At 35.0% G+C, this 25,329-nt stretch overlaps 1 protein-coding gene across 1 annotated transcript in view; it reads left to right on the top strand.

Moving 5' to 3' along the window:
• CCDC171 (coiled-coil domain containing 171) overlaps positions 1-25,329 on the top strand; it is a 351,122-nt gene that overhangs the window by 194,584 nt on the left and 131,209 nt on the right. Inside the window, exons 22-23 of the mRNA XM_005683650.3 lie at positions 22,573-22,718; positions 24,775-24,829. Of these exons, the coding sequence (XP_005683707.1) occupies positions 22,573-22,718; positions 24,775-24,829 (201 nt within the window). The remainder of the gene's footprint in view (positions 1-22,572; positions 22,719-24,774; positions 24,830-25,329) is intronic.

Genomic DNA, 25,329 nt, shown 5'->3' with positions numbered 1-25,329 from the left:
TTTATTTTATTGTTAACTATGGAGGGGGTTCTCTGTAATTTTATAAACATCCTTTGTGGACTGTAGTTTCAGGAACTGTTTAAATTTTATTAGCATTTGTTGCTGAATTAGAGATTAGTTTCTCAGAACTCTGCTAAGTAATGTGCAGATAATATTTCACCTGTTATTAAAATAATTTTTGAGATAAATATTATTATCCATAATTAACAGATGAGGAAACCAAGGCACAGAGAATTTAACCAATTCCAGGTTACCAAGCTAGTGAATTGGTGGTACAAGGATTGAGCCCAGAGATGTTGATTGATAATGATGTTAATAATAGTAAGACTTTTCTCCCTACGACTGAGTTAATTGTAGTGAATGGATGAACCTAGAGCCTCTTAAACAGAGTGAAGTAAATCAGAAAGAGAAAAACAAGTATCATATATTAACACATATATGTGGAATTCAGAAAAATGGTACTGATAAGCCTAGTAGATAACAGACTTGTGGACACAAGGGGGGAAGGTGAGGGTGGGATGAATTGAGAAGGTAACGTTGATTATATATATATATAGTATCACGTGTAAAGTAGTGAGAAGTTGCTGTATGACACAGGGAGCCTAGCCCCGCATTCTGCGATGACCTAGGATGGGGGGATGTGAGGGTAGGGGGCAGGCTTACCAGGGAGAAGATAATATACATAATTATGACTGATTCCCTTTGTTGTAGAGCAGAAACCAACAGAACATTGCAAAGCAGTTTTCTACCAATTAAAAATAAAAAAAGACTTTTCTCGATAAATATTGTTTGCTTTGAGTACACTATAACAATGACACCAACCATATACTAATTATAAGTATTCTGCGGTTTACTATGAAAATGCTTTTATTTGTTATTTTAGGAGGCCAGTTTTTAAATTAGTAAAGAGTACAGTATAATTTAAAGAGCTAATCAAAATTTATTTACTGTCTGAAAGTGTTAATTTTAGTTTTCATTAATCTGAGACTTAGTCATGGCTTTGTTTCCGAAATATTTAACTGTGTTCAATTATAGCAACCAACTTTAGAATATTACATTTATATTAGAGTGAGCATAAATTAAAATGTCTCAGACTTGGAGAAAATTACCTAATTATATCTTTATATTTGTAACATGATTAGGTGACAGTGTTTAACTCATTTTAGAGGTGATTTTACCTCTATATGTTCTAAATCATGCCTTTCTGTTTGTAGGAAACAGTATGCTCAAGTTTTATTTGGAAGTTTAGTAATATTTTACTGTTACATGACTAATTCAACATGCTATTTCAGAAAATACCAGGGCTTACTAATTTTAAAATTAGAATTTAATTTTAATATTTTCACAGTTAAACCTAGTGAATGACTTTTTAGTGCTTCTGTCTTAGGGAATGTGTATAAGTGTTATTTTCTATGTTTTAATTCCAGAAGAATATATAAGGTAGTATTAACTTCTATGAAATTAAGATGCCTGAAACTATAAAGAGTAAAGCATATTTTTCAGTTTTGTCTTCTGATAATGAAAGCCATCCCAAATTCCAAAATGTTGTTAAGGAAGTGTATGTACTTTACCATGATTATTGTTAAAGAGTACCAACTAGGTAAAATCACTGTGATTGATGAAACAGTAACTCCTTTATAGTGGTTTTATCTTATTTCAGGAGTGAGGCAGAGTATCAAAGTGGACCTGAATCATCAAGTGTACTTATGTGGTAGAAATAGAAATCGTTTGTTTTTCTGATCTAAGTCTTGTGGCATAGAACAGACATAGAGTCCTTGTGCAATTTAGAAAATCGTTTGTCAGTAGAGAATGTGTATTTAAGACTTCTATGCTATGTCATGGCTAAAAGCCTTAAAAAGAGGCAACTTGAATTATAAAGGGGATTTGACAAAATCTCTTGAATCAGATGGAACAATTATGATGTGACTGTTAGCTTAAAAAATACTAAGGCTATTAGTGCTTATTTTCTGGAAGGGAAACAAATCATTGAAACCTTCTTTCTTAAGGGGCTGTATAAATGATAATGATTAAATTTAACTGTATATTACATATATCCATATATATATATAGATATTTTGACCATTCTATAAAGGGTTATGTAAGCTATATAACTGAGTAATTTCCTACCCTTTGTTGAGTAGAGCACATTAAAAAATCAATTTGAATTACTATTGTTATGATATCCTGTATATAAATTTAAACTAAGATTTCATGTTGAAAGCTGATCTTAAGAGAATTGTGTCAGTTGTGTTTTTTTGTTTAGTTTGTTTATGTATATATTGTTGAAAATAATGGAAAATATTAATAAAAGAAAAAGAAAAGAGTAATTCTATTACCATTTTGATGTATACCTTTCAAAACTTTAATGAATATATTTACATCATGTTAATATGTCTATCATATATGTATCTTAAAACTTTAGTATCACATGTTTTATAGTATTATAGTACCACATTTTAAAATTTAGAAATATATCATGGTCATTTTAAAATGTCAATAAATATAACTTATTTTTCAGACAGGAAAGAAAGAGAACAGAGAATTGCTTAGATATATTTTCTTATTAGAGTTTTTTTTTTTTTAATTTTAAAATCTTTGATTCTTACATGCGTTCCCAAACATGAACCCCCCTCCCACCTCCCTCCCCATAACATCTCTCTGGGTCATCCCCATGCACCAGCTCCAAGCATGCTGTATCCTGCATCAGACATAGACTGGCGATTCAATTCTTACATGATAGTATAATTGTTAGAATGTCATTCTCCCAAATCATCCCACCCTCTCCCTCCCTCTGAGTCCAAAAGTCCATTATACACATCTGTGTCTCTTTCCCTGTCTTGCATACAGGGCCGTCATTGCCATCTTCCTAAATTCCATATATATGTGTTAGTATACTGTATTGGTGTTTTTCTTTTTGACTTACTTCACTCTGTATAATCGGCTCCAGTTTCATCCATCTCATCAGAACTGATTCAAATGAATTCTTTTTAACGGCTGAGTAATACTCCATTGTGTATATGTACCACAGCTTTCTTATCCATTCATCTGCTGATGGACATCTAGGTTGTTTCCATGTCCTAGCTATTATAAACAGTGCTGCGATGAACATTGGGGTACATGTGTCTCTTTCAATTCTGGTTTCCTCAGTGTGTATGCCCAGAAGTGGGATTGCTGGGTCATAAGGTAGTTCTATTTGCAATTTTTTAAGGAATCTCCACACTGTTCTCCATAGCGGCTGTACTAGTTTGCATTCCCACCAACAGTGTAGGAGGGTTCCCTTTTCTCCACACCCTCTCCAGCATTTATTGCTTGCAGATTTTTGGATCGCAGCCATTCTGACTGGTGTGAAGTGGTACCTCATTGTGGTTTTGATTTGCATTTCTCTAATAATGAGTGATGTTGAGCATCTTTTCATGTGTTTGTTAGCCATCCATATGTCTTCTTTGGAGAAATGTCTATTTAGTTCTTTGGCCCATTTTTCGATTGGGTCGTTTATTTTTCTGGAATTGAGCTGCAGAAGTTGTTTGTATATTTTTGAGATTAGTTGTTTGTCGGTTGCTTCATTTGCTATTATTTTCTCCCATTCAGAAGGCTGTCTTTTCACCTTGCTTATATTTTCCTTTGTTGTGCAGAAGCTTTTAATTTTAATTAGATCCCATTTGTTTATTTTTGCTTTTATTTCCAGAATTCTGGGAGGTGGATCATAGAGGATCCTGCTGTAATTTATGTCTGAGAGTGTTTTGCCTATGTTCTCCTCTAGGAGTTTTATAGTTTCTGGTCTTACATTTAGATCTTTAATCCATTTTGAGTTTATTTTTGTGTGCGGTGTTAGAAAGTGATCTAGTTTCATTCTTTTACAAGTGGTTGACCAGTTTTCCCAGCACCACTTGTTAAAGAGATTGTCTTTACTCCATTGTATATTCTTGCCTCCTTTGTCAAAGATAAGGTGTCCATATGTGTGTGGATTTATCTCTGGGCTTTCTATTTTGTTCCATTGATCTATATGTCTGTCTTTGTGCCAGTACCATACTGTCTTGATGACTGTGGCTTTGTAGTAGAGCCTGAAGTCAGGCAAGTTGATTCCTCCAGTTCCATTCTTCTTTCTCAAGATTGCTTTGGCTATTCGAGGTTTTTTGTATTTCCATACAAATCTTGAAATTATTTGTTCTAGTTCTGTGAAAAATGTTGCTGGTAGCTTGATAGGGATTGCATTGAATTTGTAAATTGCTTTGGGTAGTATACTCATTTTCACTATATTGATTCTTCCGATCCATGAACATGGTATATTTCTCCATCTATTAGTGTCCTCTTTGATTTCTTTCATCAGTGTTTTATAGTTTTCTATATATAGGTCTTTAGTTTCTTTAGGTAGATATATTCCTAAGTATTTTATTCTTTTCGTTGCAATGGTGAATGGAATTGTTTCCCTAATTTCTTTTTCTACTTTCTCATTATTCGTGTATAGGAATGCAAGGGATTTCTGTGTGTTGATTTTATATCCTGCAACTTTACTATATTCATTGATTAGCTCTAGTAATTTTCTGGTGGAGTCTTTAGGGTTTTCCATGTAGAGGATCATGTCATCTGCAAACAGTGAGAGGTTTACTTCTTCTTTTCCAATTTGGATTCCTTTTATTTCTTTTTCTGCTCTAATTGCTGTGGCCAAAACTTCCAGAACTATGCTGAATAGTAGCGGTGAAAGTGGACACCCTTGTCTTGTACCTGACTTTAGCGGAAATGCTTTCAATTTTTCACCATTGAGGATAATGTTTGCTGTGGGTTTGTCATAGATAGCTTTTATTATGTTGAGGTATGTTCCTTCTATTCCTCCTTTCTGGAGAGTTTTTATCATAAATGGATGTTGAATTTTGTCAAAGGCCTTCTCTGCATCTATTGAGATAATCATATGGTTTTTATTTTTCAATTTGTTAATGTGGTGAATTACATTGATTGATTTGCGGATATTGAAGAATCCTTGCATCCCTGGGATAAAGCCCACTTGGTCATGGTGTATGATCTTTTTAATGTGTTGTTGGATTCTGATTGCTAGAATTTTGTTGAGGATTTTTGCATCTATGTTCATCCGTGATATTGGCCTGTAGTTTTCTTTTTTTGTGACATCTTTGTCAGGTTTTGGTATTAGGGTGATGGTGGCCTCATAGAATGAGTTTGGAAGTTTACCTTCCTCTGCAATTTTCTGGAAGAGTTTGAGGAGGATAGGTGTTAGCTCTTCTCGAAATTTTTGGTAGAATTCATCTGTGAAGCCGTCTGGACCTGGGCTTTTGTTTGCTGGAAGATGTCTGATTACAGTTTCAATTTCCGTGCTTGTGATGGGTCTGTTAAGATTTTCTATTTGTTCCTGGTTCAGTTTTGGAAATTTGTACTTTTCTAAGAATTTGTCCATTTCTTCCACGTTGTCCATTTTATTGGCATACAATTGCTGATAGTAGTCTCTTGTGATCCTTTGTATTTCTGTGTTGTCTGTTGTGATCTCTCCATTTTCATTTCTAATTTTATTGATTTGATTTTTCTCTCTTTGCTTCTTGATGAGTCTGGCTAATGGTTTGTCAATTTTATTTATCCTTTCAAAGAACCAGCTTTTGGCTTTGTTGATTTTTGCTATGGTCTCTTTTGTTTCTTTTGCATTTATTTCTGCCCTAATTTTTAAGATTTCTTTCCTTCTACTAACTCTGGGGTTCTCCAACTCTTCCTTTTCTAGTTGCTTTAGTTGTAGAGTTAGGTTATTTATTTGACTTTTTTCTTGAGGTATGCCTGTATTGCTATGAACTTTCCTCTTAGCACTGCTTTTATAGTGTCCCACAGGTTTTGGGTTGTTGTGTTTTCATTTTCATTAGTTTCTATGCATATTTTGATTTCTTTTTTGATTTCTTCTGTGATTTGTTGGTTATTCAGAAGTGTATTGTTCAACCTCCATATGTTGGAATTTTTAATAGTTTTTCTCCTGTAATTGAGATCTAATCTTAATGCATTATGGTCAGAAAAGATGCTTGGAATGATTTCGATTTTTTTGAATTTATCAAGTTTAGATTTATGGCCCAGGATGTGATCTATCCTGGAGAAGGTTCCATGAGCACTTGAAAAAAAGGTGAAATTCATTGTTTTGGGGTGAAATGTCCTATAGATATCAATTAGGTCTAACTGATCTAATGTATCATTTAAAGTTTGCGTTTCTTTGTTAATTTTCTGTTTAGTTGATCTGTCCATAGGTGTGAGTGGGGTATTAATGTCTCCCACTGTTATTGTGTTATTGTTGATTTCCCCTTTCATACTTGTTAGCATTTCTCTTACATATTACGGTGCTCCTATATTGGGTGCATATATATTTATAATTGTTGTATCTTCTTCTTGGATTGTTCCTTTGATCATTATGTCGTGGCCTTCTTTGTCTCTTTTCACAGCCTTTGTTTTAAAGTCTATTTTATCGGATATGAGTACTGCCACTCCTGCTGTCTTTTGGTCTCTGTTTGCGTGGTATATCTTTTTCCAGCCCTTCACTTTCAGTCTGTATGTGTCCCTTGTTTTGAGGTGGGTCTCTTGTAAGCAGGATATAGAGGGGTCTTGTTTTTGTATCCATTCGGCCAGTCTTTGTCTTTTGGTTGGGGCGTTCAACCCATTTACGTTTAAGGTGATTATTGATAAGTATGATCCCGTTACCATTTACTTTATTGTTTTGGGTTCGTGTTTATACACCCTTTTTGTGTTTCCTGTCTAGAGGATATCCTTTAGAATTTGTTGGAGAGCTGGTTTGGTGGTGCTGAATTCTCTCAGCTTTTGCTTGTCTGTAAAGCTTTTGATTTCTCCTTCATATTTGAATGAGATCCTTGCTGGATACAGTAATCTGGGCTGTAGGTTATTGTCTTTCATCACTTTAAGTATGTCTTTCCATTCCCTCCTGGCCTGAAGAGTTTCTATTGAAAGATCAGCTGTTATCCTTATGGGAATCCCCTTGTGTGTTATTTGTTGTTTTTCCCTTGCTGCTTTTAATATTTGTTCTTAGTGTTTGATCTTTGTTAATTTGATTAATATGTGTCTTGGGGTGTTTCGCCTTGGGTTTATCCTATTTGGAACTCTCTGTGTTTCTTGGACTTGGGTGATTATTTCCTTCCCCATTTTAGGGAAGTTTTCAACTATTATCTCCTCAAGGATTTTCTCATGATCTTTCTTTCTGTCTTCTTCTTCTGGGACTCCTATAATTCGAATGTTGGAGCGTTTCATATTGTCCTGGAGGTCTCTGAGATTGTCCTCGTTTCTTTTAATTCGTTTTTCTTGTTTCCTCTCTGATTCATTTATTTCTACCATTCTATCTTCTATTTCACTAATCCTATCTTCTGCCTCCGTTATTCTACTATTTGTTGCCTCCAGAGTGTTTCTGATCTCATTTATTGCGTTATTCATTATATTTTGACTCTTTTTTATTTCTTCTAGGTCCTTGTTAAACCTTTCTTGCATCTTCTCAATCCTTGTCTCTAGGCTATTTATCTGTGTTTCCATTTTGATTTCAAGATTTTGGATCATTTTCACTATCAATATTCGGAATTCCTTCTCCGGTAGATTCCCTACTTCTTCCTCTTTTGTTTGGTTTGGTGGGCAACTCTCCTGTTCCTTTACCTGCTGAGTATTCCTCTGTCTCTTCATCTTGGTTATATTGCTGCGTTTGGGGTGGCCTTTTTATATTCTGGCAATTTGTGGAGTTCTCTTTATTATGGAGCTTCCTCACTTTGGGTGGGGTTCTATCAGTGGCTTGTCAAGGTTTCCTGGTTAGGGAGGCTTGTGTTGGAGTTTTGGTGGGTGGAGCTGGGTTTCTTCTCTCTGGAGTGCAGTGGAGTGACCCGTAATGGGTTATGAGACATCAAAGGTTTTGGGATAATTTTGAGCTGCCTGTATATTGAAGCTCAGGGGAGTGTTCCTGTGTTGCTGGAGAATTTGCGTGGTATGTCTTGTTTTGGAACTTGTTGGCCCTTGGGTGGAGCTTGGTTTCGGTGTAGGTATGAAGGCATTTGATGAGCTCCTATTGCTTAATGTTCCCTGAATTCAAGAGTTCTCTAATGTTTTCAGGCTTTGGATTTAAGCTTCCTGCTTCTGGTTTTCAATTTTATTTTTACAGTAGCCTCTAGACTTCTCCATCTATACAGCACCGATGATAAAATATCTAGGTTAAAGATGAAAAGTTTCTCCACATTGAGGGACACTCAGAGAGGTTCACTGAGTTACGAGGAGAAGAGAAGATGGAGGGGGTAGTTAGAGGTGACTGGAATGAGATGCGGTGAGATCAAGAGAGGAGAGAGCAAGCTAGCCAGTAGTCACTTCCTTATGTGCGCTAGAGGTATTTACAGAGTTATACGGGGAAGAGGAGAGGGAGGAAGTAGACAGAGGTGATCAGGAGGATAAGAGAGAGGAATGAGTAGGAGAGAGACAAATCCTGCCAGTAACCAGTTCCTTAGGTGTTCTCTACCGTCTGGCACACACAGAGATTCACAGAGTTGGATAGAGAAGAGATGGGGGAGAAGAGAGACAGAGGCCACCTGGTGAAGAAAAAGGAGAGTCCAGAGGAGGAGAGAGTGGTCAAGCCAGTAATCTCGCTCTCAGGTAAACTTGGGTAGTGAAGTTTGGGTTTTTAAATGTACAAAATTGACAACAAAAACCTAAGAGCAAAGATTAAAAATCTAGAGTAGAGGTTGGATTATCAAAGATACAATATTAAAGAAAAGCAGAAGGAGAAAGGAAGAAAGAAAAAAAATTATTAAAAAACAAACAAACAAAAGAAAAAAAACACACCAACAACCATCCAAAGAGTATATATGATGTTTGCCTTAAAAAAAAAATAATAGTAATAATAGGTTATAGAAATAAAAATTAGAGGAGAAATAGAAGACTTAACAATTAAAAAAAAGCTAGAAAAAAAAAGAAAAAAAAAACAAAAAAGCAAAAAGCAAAAAAAAAAAAAAATGATTTTAAAAATATATCTAGCCCTTCTCTGATGTTATGGGCCGTGTGGGCTCACTTCCAAGGTGGTTCCCTCCGTTTAACTTCTTCTGTTTGCTGGTTTTTTAGGCTCACTAGTTCAGTCACGCTGTGGGGAGGGGGGATGCTGCAAACAAACAGCACTGTCGTGTGCACACCGCATCTCAGCCCCACTTGACCTGTCCTTTCTCGCGGCGCACAAACCGCTCCGGCTCTACGATGCTCAGCCGGGAACCGTCTGGGGCCGGCCCTAGGTTGCGTGCACTTCCCCGGTCCAAGCCGCTCAGGTTCAGCGCTCAGGCAGCCCTCAGAGGCACAAATTCGGCTGGGACTGCGCTTTGTGCCCTTCCCAGGTCCGAGTAGCTCAGGAGTTTGGCGAGCGCGATCGCCGCGGCTTGTCACCTTTTCTGCCGCTGCTGCTCAGCTTTCTGGGTGGACCGCTGGCGCACCCCGTGAGGCAGATTGTGACTGTCCAGCACCCCCATAAGTCTTAGCAAAGGAGCCTGCTTGCAGTTAGGTACGTAAAGTCTCTCCGGGTCTGCAATTGCCCCTTTCCAGTCCTTAAGACTCTGGCTGCCTGTCCCCGGCAGGGGATGGTCTGCAGCCGGCTTTTTCCGTTCCGTCCTTTGTTCTGTGCTTGGTCCTGGCGGTGTCTTATGTTCGAGTTTTTCGCGTGGTAGCTATCCCACAGTCTGGTTTGCTAGCCCAAGTTAGATCGTTCTGGTTGCGCGTGGGGCGTTCCTGCCCGATTCTTACAAAGCTCTGCAGCCCGCGCCTCCCGCGCGTCCCTGCCCTGCCCCCACTTCCCAATGGCGGATGCAGGCGTCTGTGCTGCTTTTCCGCTGGGGGAGTTACTGTTGGGCTTGTAATCTGTTGGTTTTAATTATTTATCTATTTTTCCTTCCTGTTATGTTGCCCTCTGTGTTTCCAAGGCTCGCCACAGACTCGGCAGGGAGAGTGTTTCCTGGTGTTTGGAAACCTCTCTTCTTAAAATTCCCTTCCCAGGACGGGCTTCCCTTCCCGGGACGGAGCTCCCTCCCCACCTCCTTTGTCTCCTTTTTCGTCTTTTATATTTTTCCCTACCTGTTTTTGAAGACAATGGTCTGCTTTTCTGGTTGCCTGATGTCCTCTGCCAGCCTACAGAAGTTGTTTTGTGGAGTTTGCTCGGTGTTGAAATGTTCTTTTGAGGAATTTGTGAGGGAGAAAGTGATCTTCCTGTCCTATTCCTCCGCCATCTTTCCCTCCTTCCTCTAGAGTTTTTAGAATGAAAGTATCAATTAAAATATGCATATATAAGTTAGGAAAGGCTTTGGAAGAAAACTATTTTAATGAATTATAACTGTATGGATAAATTTATTTTGATTTATAGTACATAGACTAAATATTTTTCTGTAAGATAGTGGTATACATTTATCATACCTTTATACTGCCAAAAATATCAAATGACTTGCTCTGGTTTTAATATGTAGTTACAATTAGTTTCTTCTGATGATCTAATCAGACTTGAAACTGATTTTCTAAAGTATCCACAGATGATTTCATAGCTGTCTAATTCCTAGAGTAAATTGCCACATGTGGGAATAAAACTGTATCAGTCAGCATATCGTGTGTAATGTTGCAGTAACAAATGACTCCGCAGTTTCAGTGGCCTTATGATAGGCAGCTTCTCACATGTGCACACTCGTCACGGATTAGCTGTGCTTCTGCGTCGTGGGTTCCTCACTTTATGAGTGAGGCTGACAGAACAGCCTCTACCTCGGACACTGTTGGTCTCATGAAGCAACACCGTTTTAAATTCTGCCCACATTTCATTAGCCAGAGAAAGAAACTTGGGCACTCTTGATTCTGAGAGGACAAGGAATATATAATCTTGCCAGAAGAGGCTCCATCAATTTCATGATCAAGCCAGATCTCAGTGAGACAGGAGAGTATGCTTCCCCCTCAGGAAGGTGGAACAAATACAATCAGCTACAATAACTATTTGTTCAAACTTTATAAAACACAGAGAAGATAAAGAATCTGTTTTCTTGTTAGCCATATTGATCAAATTTTGTATAACTTTACAGTTTAATGTCTGTAACTGGTTTACTCTAGTTTGTTAAGACAGTTGAAAACAGGGAGCCATATGTCTCTTTGGCACTTTTTTTTTTGTTGCTTAGAGTTTTTATTTGTATAGAAAGATTGTTCAGTGTATTATTCTGTTTTTCTTTAAATAAACTTGAATGTTCTAGACTATTAAGTGTTGGTCACTCAGCCATGTCTGACTCTGCAACCCCATGGACTGCCGCGCTCCTCTGTCTGTGAAATTCTCCAGGCAAGAATACTGGAGTGGGTAGCCAGCCATTTCCTTCTCCAGAGGATCTTCCATGTTTTATGAAACATTTTCTAGGCTCCAGAATCCTTATGCCTGCCTTTTCAAGGAGTTACCACTAGATGGTGATCTCGCTCATTTAGAAAGATAGAATAGCTGTGTGTTTTTCTTTTCTTCAAGTGAATGGGTTGGTTACAGAGGGACCAGAATTGTAAACCATACTAATGTTATGGGAAAACCTTTATAATCAAAATGGTACTATTCATTGAGTATGTATATATACATGTGTGTACACACGTGCATATCTTCACACAGGAAAAATTCCATTTGAAGCAAAGCTCAAGCAAAACAGTGCTTTGCTGTATTACTTCCTCAAATGATTTGATTATGTATATAAAAATATATATATACACATATACATATATATTAAATAAATGTTTTATATATACATATAAATATTTCCAAACATTACTTCCAAAACACAGACACAAGTTTTCCTAAGTACAGTTTCTCAAGAAATTGTACTGAGGCTTGGGTCCATCTATCTGACTGCTTTTTCCTGGTACTTTGTTTGAATTTACTAACTGTTGCTGAAGCTGTGGTTGTTTTTAGAGGTGAACTTTCATCTTTCTTTTAGCAGCCTGTGTGTTATTCAGTCTCAGTCTCTTTTTCTATAGTTAATAGAGTGAAGTGGGATTAAAATTTTTCTATTTCATGGAGATATGTTAAAAACTAACTTTTGTAGTTCATTAATCACAGAAGGGGAGAGCTGGTACCCACTCTTTTAGTTATTTAGAAACCTTAATGGTTATTGCCAGTGGTAACTTTGTTCTAACCTTTTTTTGCCAAAGTAACTCAACATATATAACCAATGTGTTATTGGTAAAAGTCTAAAAAAGTGTTTGAAATTATAGACTAAATGGTGTAGTTCTCCTTGAAAAATTGCCAAGTTCAGTAGAAGATCCTTTTCATCATACATTTTTATGACACAAAGCTTATGGTTCTCTGTTATATGATTCAAAAAACATATAGGATTTCATGTGGTTATTAGTGGAAATATAAAATATTTGGCTAGGATGCTTCATTTATATCAAGTAAATAATATGTGCTCTGCTTGAGTAGTGTGAAAGTGAATTTCAGATAATGCTAAGGAAAATGATCTGTCACAAACCAGTTCTTTCTAAAATCCCTTTTTATCTAGCGTATCAGTGAATCTTGATTCTCAAAGGTGGAATCTTATTAAAACTTTATTAGAGTCCAACTGAAGATGTAAATGAATGGTTGCAGTATGGCCTGAATGATCTCTTGTATTCATTCTAATTTGGCAGTTACAGTTTTTGTGTATGATCCCCGAGACGGAGATCAGAGAACGCTGCTGCGTGGCTGGGAATTGTACAAAAGCTCATAGTGAACAGTAAAGCAAATGCTGGTTGAAAGAAGTTTGTGGTTTGGGAGTTCGCTAATTCAAGTGTTCCCCACAAGATGTACTGATGCAACTCTGTGGAATACTTACAAAAATCGTTTGCAAGGAAAAGTCTAGTTTTCTGACCGTGTCTGGCCTATATGTACCTTTCTCATCTTTTCTCCTGTCATTCTCAGTAGCTCCTTATCTTCAGACTAAAGTTACCTCTAGGATTTCTCAGAGCATGCCATAGTATTCTGCCGAGAATGTGCTTCACGACACTGGTCACCTAGCTTTAATACAAGGTACTTTTAAAACTACATCTTTTTAGATAGGAAGTTCTTGCCAAGAGGAGTGTATTTTCTCTGTTTATTAATTTACATATCGTGCTGCTGGTTTTGAACTCTGGCTCTGTGTAATCTAGGCACCTTACTTCAACTCTGTGCCTCAGTTTCCTCATTTGTAAAATAGGAATAATAATAAAATTTACTTCATAAAGTTGTTATGAGGGCTGATTGTGTTAATGTCTGGCATAAGTAACAATTCAGAAACTGTTAGCTACTATTATTGCTATTACTACTAGTATTTACAGCCTTGACATGGATAGATGTATAATAAATGTATCTTGAATGATGAAGTAAATACCGGAGAGTCACATCCTATGTTTTGGTTAGGTTTTAGGATCAGCCTACAAAGCAAAAATCTTACATGGCCAGAAGCATCTTTAAGAATTCCTCAGGGAAATCTAATGGAATATTCGAAGTTAATAGTGGAAAAATAATTAAGCTGTTTCATTTTTAAATTCCTTTCAGAATATTCAATTCAATAAACTGTTCTTATTTGTTTTTATTTCTTTAAAAAGTCTTTTCTGGAGGGGCCAAACTAGAGATGCCATATTCTAGACAAACTCCAAACAGCTGGGTGTCTTCCTTGTTGGACTATGTTACCATTTCTTCAGTTAGACACCAGATGAAGAGGTTGTTTTATGTTCGAGGGCCAAATTTGATGAAGGTACATTTTTTTATACAGGGGAACCCCTCTCACTTTTACCTCCTAGTTAGAGTGTTTGCAGTAATAGAGATATTTGAGCAGTGAGGGCAACCAGGTGAAACAGCAGGTTTTACTATAGTTGCCATTGGCTTTATTCACATGAATGAATATAATACAAGTCTATGAAGTAAATTTTCCTATTATTCCTGTTTTGCAAATGGGGAAACTGAGGCACAGAGTTGAAGTAAGGCGCCTGCATTACACCGAGTCAGAGTTCAAAACCAGCAGTATGAAATGTAAATTAATAGATAGAGAAAATATCTTCTTATTACAGGTTTGCTGTGAATAAATGTTTGTGACCTGGCACAGCATCAGAACTGTGGTAGTGAATTGCTGCTCTCCATCTCTCAGTTCTGTTCCTTTCCCCCATCTTCTCTCCCCTCTCCCTTTCAGAGTAATATAATGGGATGGTTTTAAGTCAAATACAACTCTACTTTCATATCTTAGATTAGCAAAGTTCAGTCTTAATTACTACTTCTTCTGTTACTGTAGTAGGATAATGTAGTCTGTATGGTAACAGTGCGTTAAGGGTGGTATTTAGATTAAATTAGATGCATAGATGACTTTTTACAGAGGAATTAAAATCTCCTTAACAGGAGATTTAGATACAAGTACTGAGATTATAGAGCTTGGTGTACTGTTGTGAGAGTAGAGTTCCTTTAATAACTATTTTAAAAGTTGAGCTATGTGCTAGTTAACCAAACTTCAAAATCTGCAGGGAAAGTTCGTCGCTGATGCCAACTTGTCAAGGAAAGCGACAGAGGTAGTCCTTTTCTTTTTAAAAGGTGAAAATAAAAAAGCAACAGCCCAGTGTGGTTTTGAATTATATAAAATTCTGTGCTGCATTGACATGCTGCATAATTTATCCTTACTTTGCAAATATTTATTTCTTACTTCATTAGTACATAAGTGATGACAGTGATCTCACTTTCTCAGAGGGGACCTTGAATTGTGCATACTTGGATTTTTGATGTTGAAGCAGTGCCACTGTAGAACACTAATGCCCTTTTTGGAATTTGCTTCAATGTAAATAGAAAGCAGCCATTTAAATAGATTGAAATGCCTTACTGACCTTACCAAGAAATACTAGTTTTCTCCTTCCATGGGGAATTCCCAGTTAGTGGATTTTTATGCAAAATCTGGAGAGATGGTTACTAATATTGTGGTGCAGGATAAAAAATAGGATTTTAGACACATAGATGCAGAGAACACAGCACTAGTTATGACAGGGGAAGGGAAGTGGGAGAGGATGAGATGGGTAAAGGGAGTCAACTGCATGGTAAAGGATGGAAACAAAACTTTGGGTCGTGAGCATGCTGTAGTGTATATGGACATCTTCATAAAATATTGTGTACATGGAACATACGAGTTATAAAGCAGTGTTACCTCAACTGAAAAAAAGAGTAAGGGTTTAGATTTAGAAGACTTGGGCTCACATTTTGGTGTAAATCCAGCTAGTAGTTACATGATCTTGGGAACATTGCTTAACTTTTCTGATTCTTACTTTCCTTGTATGTAAAATAGAAGGGATAAAGCGATCTATCTCACTGGACTATGAAGAATCAATTGAGTTAATATAACTATAAAATGCTTGTGTGATAATGATAATATGTTTCAGTTGTCACTCTAGCTGTTTTTTCCCTTAGGATTTGGGTGAACTAAGTTAAAATAGCAGACATTTATTGCACACTTGTAATATGATAGGCATGGGGAAGGAAATGGCAACCCACTCCAGTACTCTTGCCTAGAAAATTCCATGGATGGAGGAGCCTGGTGAGCTACAGTCCGTGGGGTCACAAAGAGTCGGACACGACTTCACGACAACAACGAATATGATAGGCATGGTTCAAGAACAGACCTAGTGCCTTCGTACAAAGGTGGAATGCTCAGATCAGGAAATGTAGGAAAGGTTTGTAGTTCAGAATTTCCCCCTGTGAATATATCTCTAAAATGAAGATAGAAATCAGTGGTGAAATTTCATACAAAAAATTCACCCAGTGAATAAATTTTCTTAAGAAAAAAACTCAGACTTTGTTTTATCTACATTTAAATGTAAAAGAACCTAAGTTTATTTTTCTAATTTAAACTTGATCTTCACATTCTCTTACTCAGCTGATATTGGATTTACTTTTATTAATATTATTTAATATAAAACATATTCAGCAAATCAAGATAGTAATTTAAATTTTATAGTACAATAAAAGTATTAATATGAAGATATTTTAATTATTGTATAGGATTTATCTGTCCTATTCAATTACGTCACAAAATGAATTCTTAAAATTGAAAAATTCTTCTGACAGTAAGTTCTTTTTAAGTGTCAGAAATCCAACCATATGAAGCTCCTTATAAATTATTCATATTTCTCAGTTCTTAGTAGACAGTTGTTTTAGGTAATTCTCAAATGATTTAAAAGCAGTATTTAATTTCTAAATGATATTTTCCTGCAACCTAATTCATAGCTTGACTCATTTAAAATATTGCTGGGGAATTCTGCAAATTTTTGGACCTCCACGTAACTAAGGACTGTCAACTGGGTGAAGTTTTTAGAACCTGCTGAGCAGTCCGTAGCTGATAAAATCTAACAGAAGGACTTATTGTATTCCATCCCTTTATTTATTAGCTATTCACTGAGACAACACAGAGGTCGCGTAAGAGTTGGTTTTATTAGAGCAGCATCATGGTGGTTGTCACCTGCAGCTAGCTTCTGTCTCCTAAGGTCTATAGTGCAGCCAAGTGCGGTTTGTTTTATATTCTGAGAAAACATTGCTGCCACATTACTGCTTACATGCCATGTGTCACAGTAAATCTAGCTGGCTCTTGTCTGTACTTTTCTGAGTGTATTTTCTAGTTGAGAGGGTTCTCGTAATTCTCTTTATTATCCTCCTCTTTTTATTTTTTTGTCATTTAAAGTGTCTTTTAACAATTTCTCTCCCAGTATACCTCATTACTATCTAGCCCACTTAGTCTACCAGAGTTTTGTAATACTGTGTGAGGCGTGGAACAAATGGTGTTAAATATGTTTGGAACACTTCTATGAGGTTCTCTTCCTTTCCACTATATTTTACTACTGATCATTTTCAGTGAGTTTACTGGACAGGATTAACTTTTTTCCCTTTATACTGATGGAATTTAGGAGGATGTTTTCAAAGGAACATGTGGAAATGTGGTGCCAATAATCATAAAGCATACAGCAAAACGTTATAGCATACTTTGAAATTTTGAAGGTGAATTTTCATTGCTTGTCTGCTCCATCTTTTGAAACGCATCTACCATGTGGTCCTCTATTAAAGTGACTTTTTTACACCTTTTTGTTAATGTTATTTTACCTTTTTCAAGTGTGATAGAAATACTTTAAACAATTTATGAATGTTTATATAATGCTTATGTGTAAAGGATGATGGAAAATTAAAATAGAAACTCGTAAGTTGCTGTATAGAGATTTAAAGAAGACTGTGTAATAACACTGTGTAGAAGTCTAAGTGTTACATTAATTATGCATATTAAATTTATGTAGCCTTCTACAGTTTATAGGACACTTTCGCATCTGTGTCTTACTGGACATGTGAGTTCTAATAAGGGCTATTATTTATTAGTTCCCAAAGTGGGTAATTTATTTGATCTTTAGCTTTGGTTTATTAACGTCACCTATGTTTTGCATCAGTCTATTATTAAAAAATAATAGAAGATAATGTCCTTAAGAAGATAACTTAAAATTACAGAACTTTTAACACAAATTATCCATATAAATGTAGAATGCCAAAACTAAAATTTATTCATATATTAATTTTAGTACATATGAACATCTTTTACTATTATGCATTTATTGTAGATTTTCTAGTTGCTTATCTCACAGATTTTCAAGCTTTATTATAAAATATGTCATTCTTTAGTTTCATCCCTAACTTGTGTACCCAATTATAAATCTGGTGGTTGTATCATTTTAAATTTATACTTTTTGTGGCAGTCTGCGTAGTTTGACTCACCCAACAGCTAACTAATTCTTGGTTAATATGATTTTCTTGTGGTCATATTATAATGGGAGGGCAAAAGACATTGCTGTTTCTTTTTCCAACATGAGTTTTAATGCCTTGAGATGTTTTGCCTAACTCATCACAATCTAGGAATGTTTATTCCAAAATTACAGTGAGACAGTAGTACAATTTTGGAAAAAAATGTTACAGATGTTCTTTTCTTAACCTAGGAAATGTAGCTTTGTTTTTTTTTTTAACACTTGTATTGTTGTCTGGTCTTACATTTTGTATGACTAACTTTTCTACCAAATTGAAAAAGCCATTAGCTTTTAGTCTGTAGAAATGTGGATCCATAGATATTTCCCATTAGACAAAAGAAAATCTATGAAAGTGAAATCTCCTGGGGCTTGGTCTTCATAGCTGGCGTAATGGTCTAAGGCGGTACACTAGTGTACTTATGAGAAAGAGCTATGTTAGATGATTCCCTTAACATCCAGGAATAATAGTTGGAGATTTTTGTACATTCTTTCAGGTAACTAACTTTTGTACTAAAAGTTTTGTACATTTGTAAACTTTTGTACATTTATTAATCAAGTATTCTAATTCAGGGAATTCATGTTATAAATTTTATACTTTTGAAACTGTTAGTGAACAAAATTTAAACACTGTATATCTTGTGTCATTTAAAATTAGAGCTAGCTGTGAGGTAATGAGATATACTATATTTAGGTTGCCCTATTGTTTTGATAAGTTTTTTTTTTTAAAGAACGTCTTTTCAAAAAAGACCTCCATTGGTGATGGTTGCACAACTTTGTTAATATAATAAAACCCACCTAATTTTGCACTTTAAAAGTGTGAATTATGTGGCTTGTGAATTATATCTCAATAAAGATGTTATTAAACATTCCACTGTATAAAATGTTTTCATAGGTGCAAAGTAATAGGATTTCAATTTATATTCACAATTAATTCTTAAAAAATTGTTAAGTGTAATAAATGTTTAGAACTTTAGAAGTATGAAATTATGTATGACTGAAGAAAATGATTTGTGTTCTTATTCAGTAGTATAATCAAAGTGGTAACACTTCGATTATAGAAACTTCAGAAACTGTAGAAAGAAAACAGACATTTAAAAAACATGTCAGTATTTTAATATTCACATCTCTCCTGTATTCTACCCCTCAGCTTTCTCTGTACTTAACTACTTCGTTGGTATCCATACTTAACCTGCCATCTTTCATTAGTGATACATTGCTTTTCATGACCATCTTAGGAGAATAACTAGATGTAAAAATATCTTATAATAGAATTTTAGTGAAAGCATTGGCTTTTCCCTCTGAACTATGAGAGGTATACGTGAGCAATGACATCATTATCTTAAAAGAAATACAATAAATATCTTGCAGAATAGCTTCTAAAATACAGTCAGCTTGGGATTTTGTTGTAAATAGTTGCTTTAAAACACTTTGGATTTAAAGTGAAAACTCAGAATGTTTGATAAATAATATTGTGGCATTGGTTCTTATCTAGGTGATATTTTTCCCTTTAAACTTTTGTCATATTTAGCATTAACTTTCTAATAGCTAAAATTGTTCACAACATAGTTTAATGATAAATGCAGTATCAGGCTTTGAATTTTTCTTTTTTTTTTTTTTTTGGTAAATATTAAGACCTGAGTACAAAATGAGGGCTGTATTGTGGATTAAGTGAAATATCTCAAGGCTGTGCTGTTCTGATAACTGAACCTGAAGTGACCTTTCTCAGACACAATTACAGAGCTGTATGTTTTTCCTTTAATTTCATCAGGGGTTTAATTAGTATACAAATAAAACTTCCCTTATCTTCCTTTCTACCTAATTGGCTTGTCTTCGCTTATATATGAAGTATGTGAAAGTGGGCTGTAATTAGGGTGACCGTGTTAACCTCTTTTCCTCAAATGTACTGTTGCCTAAAGGCCTCAAGGCCTAAAAACAGTGCTTTGGATTATTGCTTTGCAATCACGATGGTTGTCCCATAGGTTTTCTCATGAGCAGAAGGGCTTTGGGTGCTGCAGGTTCCCACTGCTTAACAGGATCTTCATTCTTCTCCCCACTAAATGTTTATTGATTATCTTGCTGTTCCAGGCTCAGCCTCCAACAACTTAATATCAGGTGACAGTCAGGAGAGTTCTCCAAGTAATTAGAGTTGAGCATTGGGGGAACAATTAGGAGCAGAGTTATTAAACTTGATTTATCCTATTCTCTCCTGAACAGTTTCTTGGATATCAGAACATCACACTTTCACAATCTACCCGGTAGAGAAATTAGTGGCTAACCTGCTGCTTATCATTGTTGCCTTGCTGCCCAGAGGCACACCTTCTTGGTTTGAGTCCTTCGGTTGGAAATATTAGAGTCTGTGAAGTTTATCATGGGTTTTAATTAGATAAATCTGAACAGGAATAAAGAAAAGCTGAACTTCAAACTTCATATGTATCTATAATATATTTTATAAATGGTGTACATACATATGTGTATGTCATATATATATATGCACACATATACATATGTTTTTCTTTTTTAAAAGCTCAGTGTTAGGGTTTTTAAGGATTCTACTTTTGCCATCAAAGACAATAATGTGGATATCAGTAAAAAGACATATTACTGCATTGTGATGTTCCTCAGCTCTTAAAAATGAGACTTCTGTGTCCATAAGTTATATAAATGATTATTCTTTTTTCAAAAACCATTATCTCTTCATTTTTACACTAAAGAAGTATGATTCATACCACTTTATTTCTGCCATTTTTTTGTTTGTTGTCTGTAGGTTTAGTCTTAGAGTAAACTATTCAGCTGTACCTCTGACACAGTGTGAGCTTTAGGAGACTTTGGTGGCTCCCTGACCTTGCTCCTGAGAGAAGGAGATGAAAGCTGATGGAAGCTGGTAGATTTAGATATACAGTGGAGATTCTAATTCCATGAGTTATATCTTCTTTGGAAGGGTATCATAGAATTGCTGAAAAGTCAAGTGTGGTTTTATAGTGATTTTAAGGTCATGGGTTCCCTTAGATTGGACCAGTGAGCTTCACTCTGGACAAGACTGGAATCAATATCCTGAACGTCCCTCACAAATATACACCTCTAGTCATAAGAATTACTGAGCAAGAGAATTTGAATGGATTGGCACATTGTATTATTTCTGTTGGAAAAAGAACTCAAGCTTTATGTGTAACTGGTGGTGGATCATTAATTTTATCTTCATATCTGAAAAATAGCATTTTTTATTACCTGAAAGATGTCAGAGATATTGACTTTAAAAGGACTCAAGTGGGTTTTATTTTTTTTAAAGAAAGAAATCTCATGATACTTCAGTGCCTTTAGATGTCTTAACATTGGCACAGACTAAGTAGGTTTAGCACGGCTTTTCAAATTTCTTTTTTGTTGTCTTTTTAAAGTTGGCTTGAATCAGTGACTACTTCCAAAGTGGGATATTCTTGAAGATCTGTTACTACTCAAGATTTTAAATAAAACATAATGTCTAAAAAGTAATCATAGTTTGCTTATTTTTAGTTTTTGACTTGTATTTGTCTGACAGCATGCAGCTTGACAGTTTGAAAAGTAAAATACTGAATTAGAAAGTTTTTTGTAGCTTTTAAAAATACCTTATTGGTTTTGCTTTCAATTCACAGTGTTTATAGAGTGAATTAATTGTTTTAGCCCCATGCAGGCAGTTTGAGTTTTTTATTTTATTGCGAGTGCTTTAAAATAATACTATTAGAAGAGTTTTAAACATGAAATCACTGCATTTTGGTTGTTCTTCACTGGGTATTTGAAGAATGGTTGTGAATGTTAATGTGTGGCTAAACTCTTAGAAAAAAGCAAAAATATGTGTATACAATCAATTATATAGCTCAGTGTCCAACAAACTTAATTGAAAAATTGGTTGATAAACTCATATTCTAGAAATTTCATAGGCAGAGGAATGAGCAGATTTTCAGTGCTAAGAGATCCTTTGATCCCTATATTATTTTACATCCTAGAATTTAAAATAAGAAAATGATCCTTTAACTTACAAGTTTCTAAAATCTTTAGCCTTAGTTCCAAGATGAAGTTGTACTCTTGTATCTTGAAACTTGTGCTAAGTGAATATTTCAGATTAAAGCACATAGCAAAACAAACATCAATCAACAAATTTTATACTTCTCTGAGTAGGGAAATATTTATGGACTGTTTTTGTAATAACAAATTCAAGTATTATTTATAACTCTGTTGAAATGTTGATCAAGTTTGTGTTATCTCTGATACGAGAGGTTTTTTAATGGGAAACAAGTGAATTTTATTTTGGAGTCCAGTTTGTTTTTTCACCGAGATGTATATAGCAATCTGTTACAGATATATTTATAAAGATAGCAGTGATGCTTTTAAATCTTGGGTTCCCATTCTTTTATTGGTATCCTAACCCACCTTCCTCTCAGTCACACACACACTTTAGCCATATGATAGTTCTTGCACAGATTCTAAATTTTGTGTGTGCTTTCCATTGAGATCTTTATTTTTCGTCATTAAAGGAAAATGTAACCTGAGGTTTTTAATAATCAGATATTTTTACCAAAAAAAAGAATGTGTTCTCCTTACAGTATTTAAAAAAGAAATAGGGTTGTATTTTGCAGCTAAACATTTTTCAGAATCTTCTCACTTCTATCATTTCTGTTTAGCACGTATGTAAAATTTTTGCCAAAAATTTGTTAAACCTTGATGTATAATGACCCAGGTCTACTTCTCAGTCAGTCTGTATCCTTCTTTGTTTAATAGCCTATGGCATAAATTGAAGTTAATTATCGGGGCTGACAAGTAACTCTGTTTTCTGTCTGCTTGCAGAGTCTCTCCGAGGCAAAGATGGAGCTGAGAAGAAAAGATCAATCTCTGCGTCAGCTCAATAGACATCTTACCCAGCTGGAGCAGGACAAGCGTCGACTGGAGGAGAACATCCACGATGCAGAGAGTGCCCTCCGCATGGCAGCCAAGTGAGCATTTGGACCTTGGGGAGATCACTTAAAACAGACAAAAGATCAATTCTTACTTTCATGCTCTGGGTTTTAGCCCTGGATAATACAGTGTTAGAAAACAAAAGTACAGCTGTCTCTCTTTGAAATTCTCTGATACATCCTCAAAAAGAGAAAACTCTTAACTCAACATACTAAATGTATATTTTATTGAGAAATCTTAGAAAAGAATAAGTTTCTATATAACCGCTGATGTTGTGTATTTTAGGCTCTGTTGTAGTGTTAACTTGTTTAAAACCAGGTTTTCATTAACATATGACTCTTAATCTATAAGACAGTTTATTCTAAAGTTTTGAATAGTTTCCGTATCATATATTTCTCAACTCTTTCTGTCCAATTGCCTTCCAAATTTGCTTCTGCATATATTATAATATTCTAATATTGTAGGTCATATTTTCATAAAGAAATGTTAGTATATAATCAACATGTGTATTATAGCATTTTTAAGTGCAATAAAAGCATGCTGATCATGGAAAATTATTTTAATTTTATGGCTTTATATTCAAATATGTTCAGTAGAGAAAAATAGGCAGTTTTCAGAGTGGGCAACTATGTAAATGTGATAGGAGTGTTTTTCGTTTTACCAGGTAATCAAGTTGACATACACTGTGAAGTTCAAACTGAACAGTTCTCTTGGGTATTTTTATTTGTTCCCCGCATCAAATTTCATGGAGTACTTTAAGACAACCCTTTTTACAAACTGCATGACTTAAAGAAAATCTATTTATGGATTAAAGAAACATCTAATTTTAATACACTCACTGTTTCTAAATTTGGAGCTCTTGATTCCTGTACTTGCAAGTATGCAACACACATGTATACATATGTGTGTGTGTGTGTGTGTGTGTGTATTTACAAATATATAAATACAACTTAAAAATATTTGGAGACAAACTCTGTCCTAAGCATAACATGAAAATATGAATGTAGTCTATAAACTAAATCACAAAACAAGCAGTTTGCAATCCTAGGATATCCACAGCTTTGTCAGTTGGCTTGGGATATTACTCACACATAATGAAAAACATGAGTTTACGCAGTGCCACAATATTGGCATGTTTGAATACCCACCAATACATATTTGAATAATTGTAAAGCTCTATAACACTGTGCTACCATATTGGGTATATGTAATTGTCATTTTTTAAAAATATAAGTCTGACTGAATCAGTTTTTTGCTGTCATTTTTCAGTTGGTTTTCTCATGTCAAATGAGAATCTTAGCATAGGTAATTTTTAGTATGTCTTACAGCATTGAAAATTCTAAGATTAATGAAAACAAGATTACAAAACCTCTAGATTCACATTGCATCTTCACAATACTACTGGTAATTCAGGAATTTGTTGTGTCTGAGATCTGTCACCATGGGCACATATTCTTAATAACACTAAAAAAGCTAATTTGAAATTTGGAGAACTAATACATTATTTATAGTTTTTAATTTGTAATTCACCATTAAAATTTTGTCTTCAGCATTTCCATCTAAACTGTTAATTTCATCATAAAAGCTAAATTCAATATACAGGGCTAGAGAAGAGAATAGTAAATTTGGATATTTCTAGTCAAGGCCATTAAGGGTTTTTGTGTAATTATTATAGCACAAAAAACCTGTCAAAGAGAAAATATTATTGTGCATAGTATGGCCATTTATATCCACCACTAATATTTCTAAAGTCTTTTTCATTAAAGCTAAAAGAATGCAAGTTTAACCTTTTCAACACATTGTATATCAATTATGTAATCATGATTTCTTTTTTCTTTCTTTTTTTCACTCTTTTTTTAACTTTGAAGATATTCATAAGGTTTTTCTCACCTCTAATTTACAGCAGGCAATATAACTGAAAATAAGAGTTAAATGTGAAAATATACTAGTAAATATGGTTAGGTTTTACACTTTTAGAGGAGTACAATGAAAACCAACCCTTATTTTTCAGTAACAGTGACTTAACACTAAAATGAATGACAGTTACAGTAGGGTTTGGGTTTTACTAATAGTTAATCTTTATTTTGTTTCTAGAGACAAAGAATGTGTTGCTAATCATATGAGAACAGTGGAAAATATGCTTCATAAGGTACTATAATTTTTCTTCAATATTGTTCAGCTTGTATTATGATACAGTTCTCCTGGTCACTAATTTTATCAATATTAACTACAAAGTACTTTGATTCATTTTGTAGCTTTCTTTAAAAATAAGTTAACAAAAGGATCCTTTCAAATGACTGAAAATTTGTATTGGACAATGCTATATTGCATAACATTTTTCAGAATTCACTTTATGTATGTAAAACTATGAAAATAGTGGTTTCTCCAAACTAGTATAATTGCACTTGAGTTGTTTGTGGTCTTTGCTCACTGAACTAGAGGTGATTAAGATATCATCATGTCTCATAATGATAAAATGTTTGAACACACTGTCCCAAGTGGTGCTAGTGGTAGAGAACCTGCGTGCCAGTACAGGAGATGTAAGAAACACCAGTTTGATCCCTGAGTCAGGAAGAGCCCCTGGAGGAGGAAATGGCAACCTCTCCAGTAGTCTTGACTGGGAAATTCCACGGACAGAGGAGCCTGGTG

This window comes from Capra hircus, chromosome 8 (assembly GCF_001704415.2).
Source record: "Capra hircus breed San Clemente chromosome 8, ASM170441v1, whole genome shotgun sequence".
In the NCBI taxonomy this organism is placed as follows: Eukaryota; Metazoa; Chordata; class Mammalia; order Artiodactyla; family Bovidae; genus Capra; species Capra hircus.
Note: the sequence above shows the minus strand (reverse complement) of the source record. Positions and strands in the feature narration are given on the sequence as shown.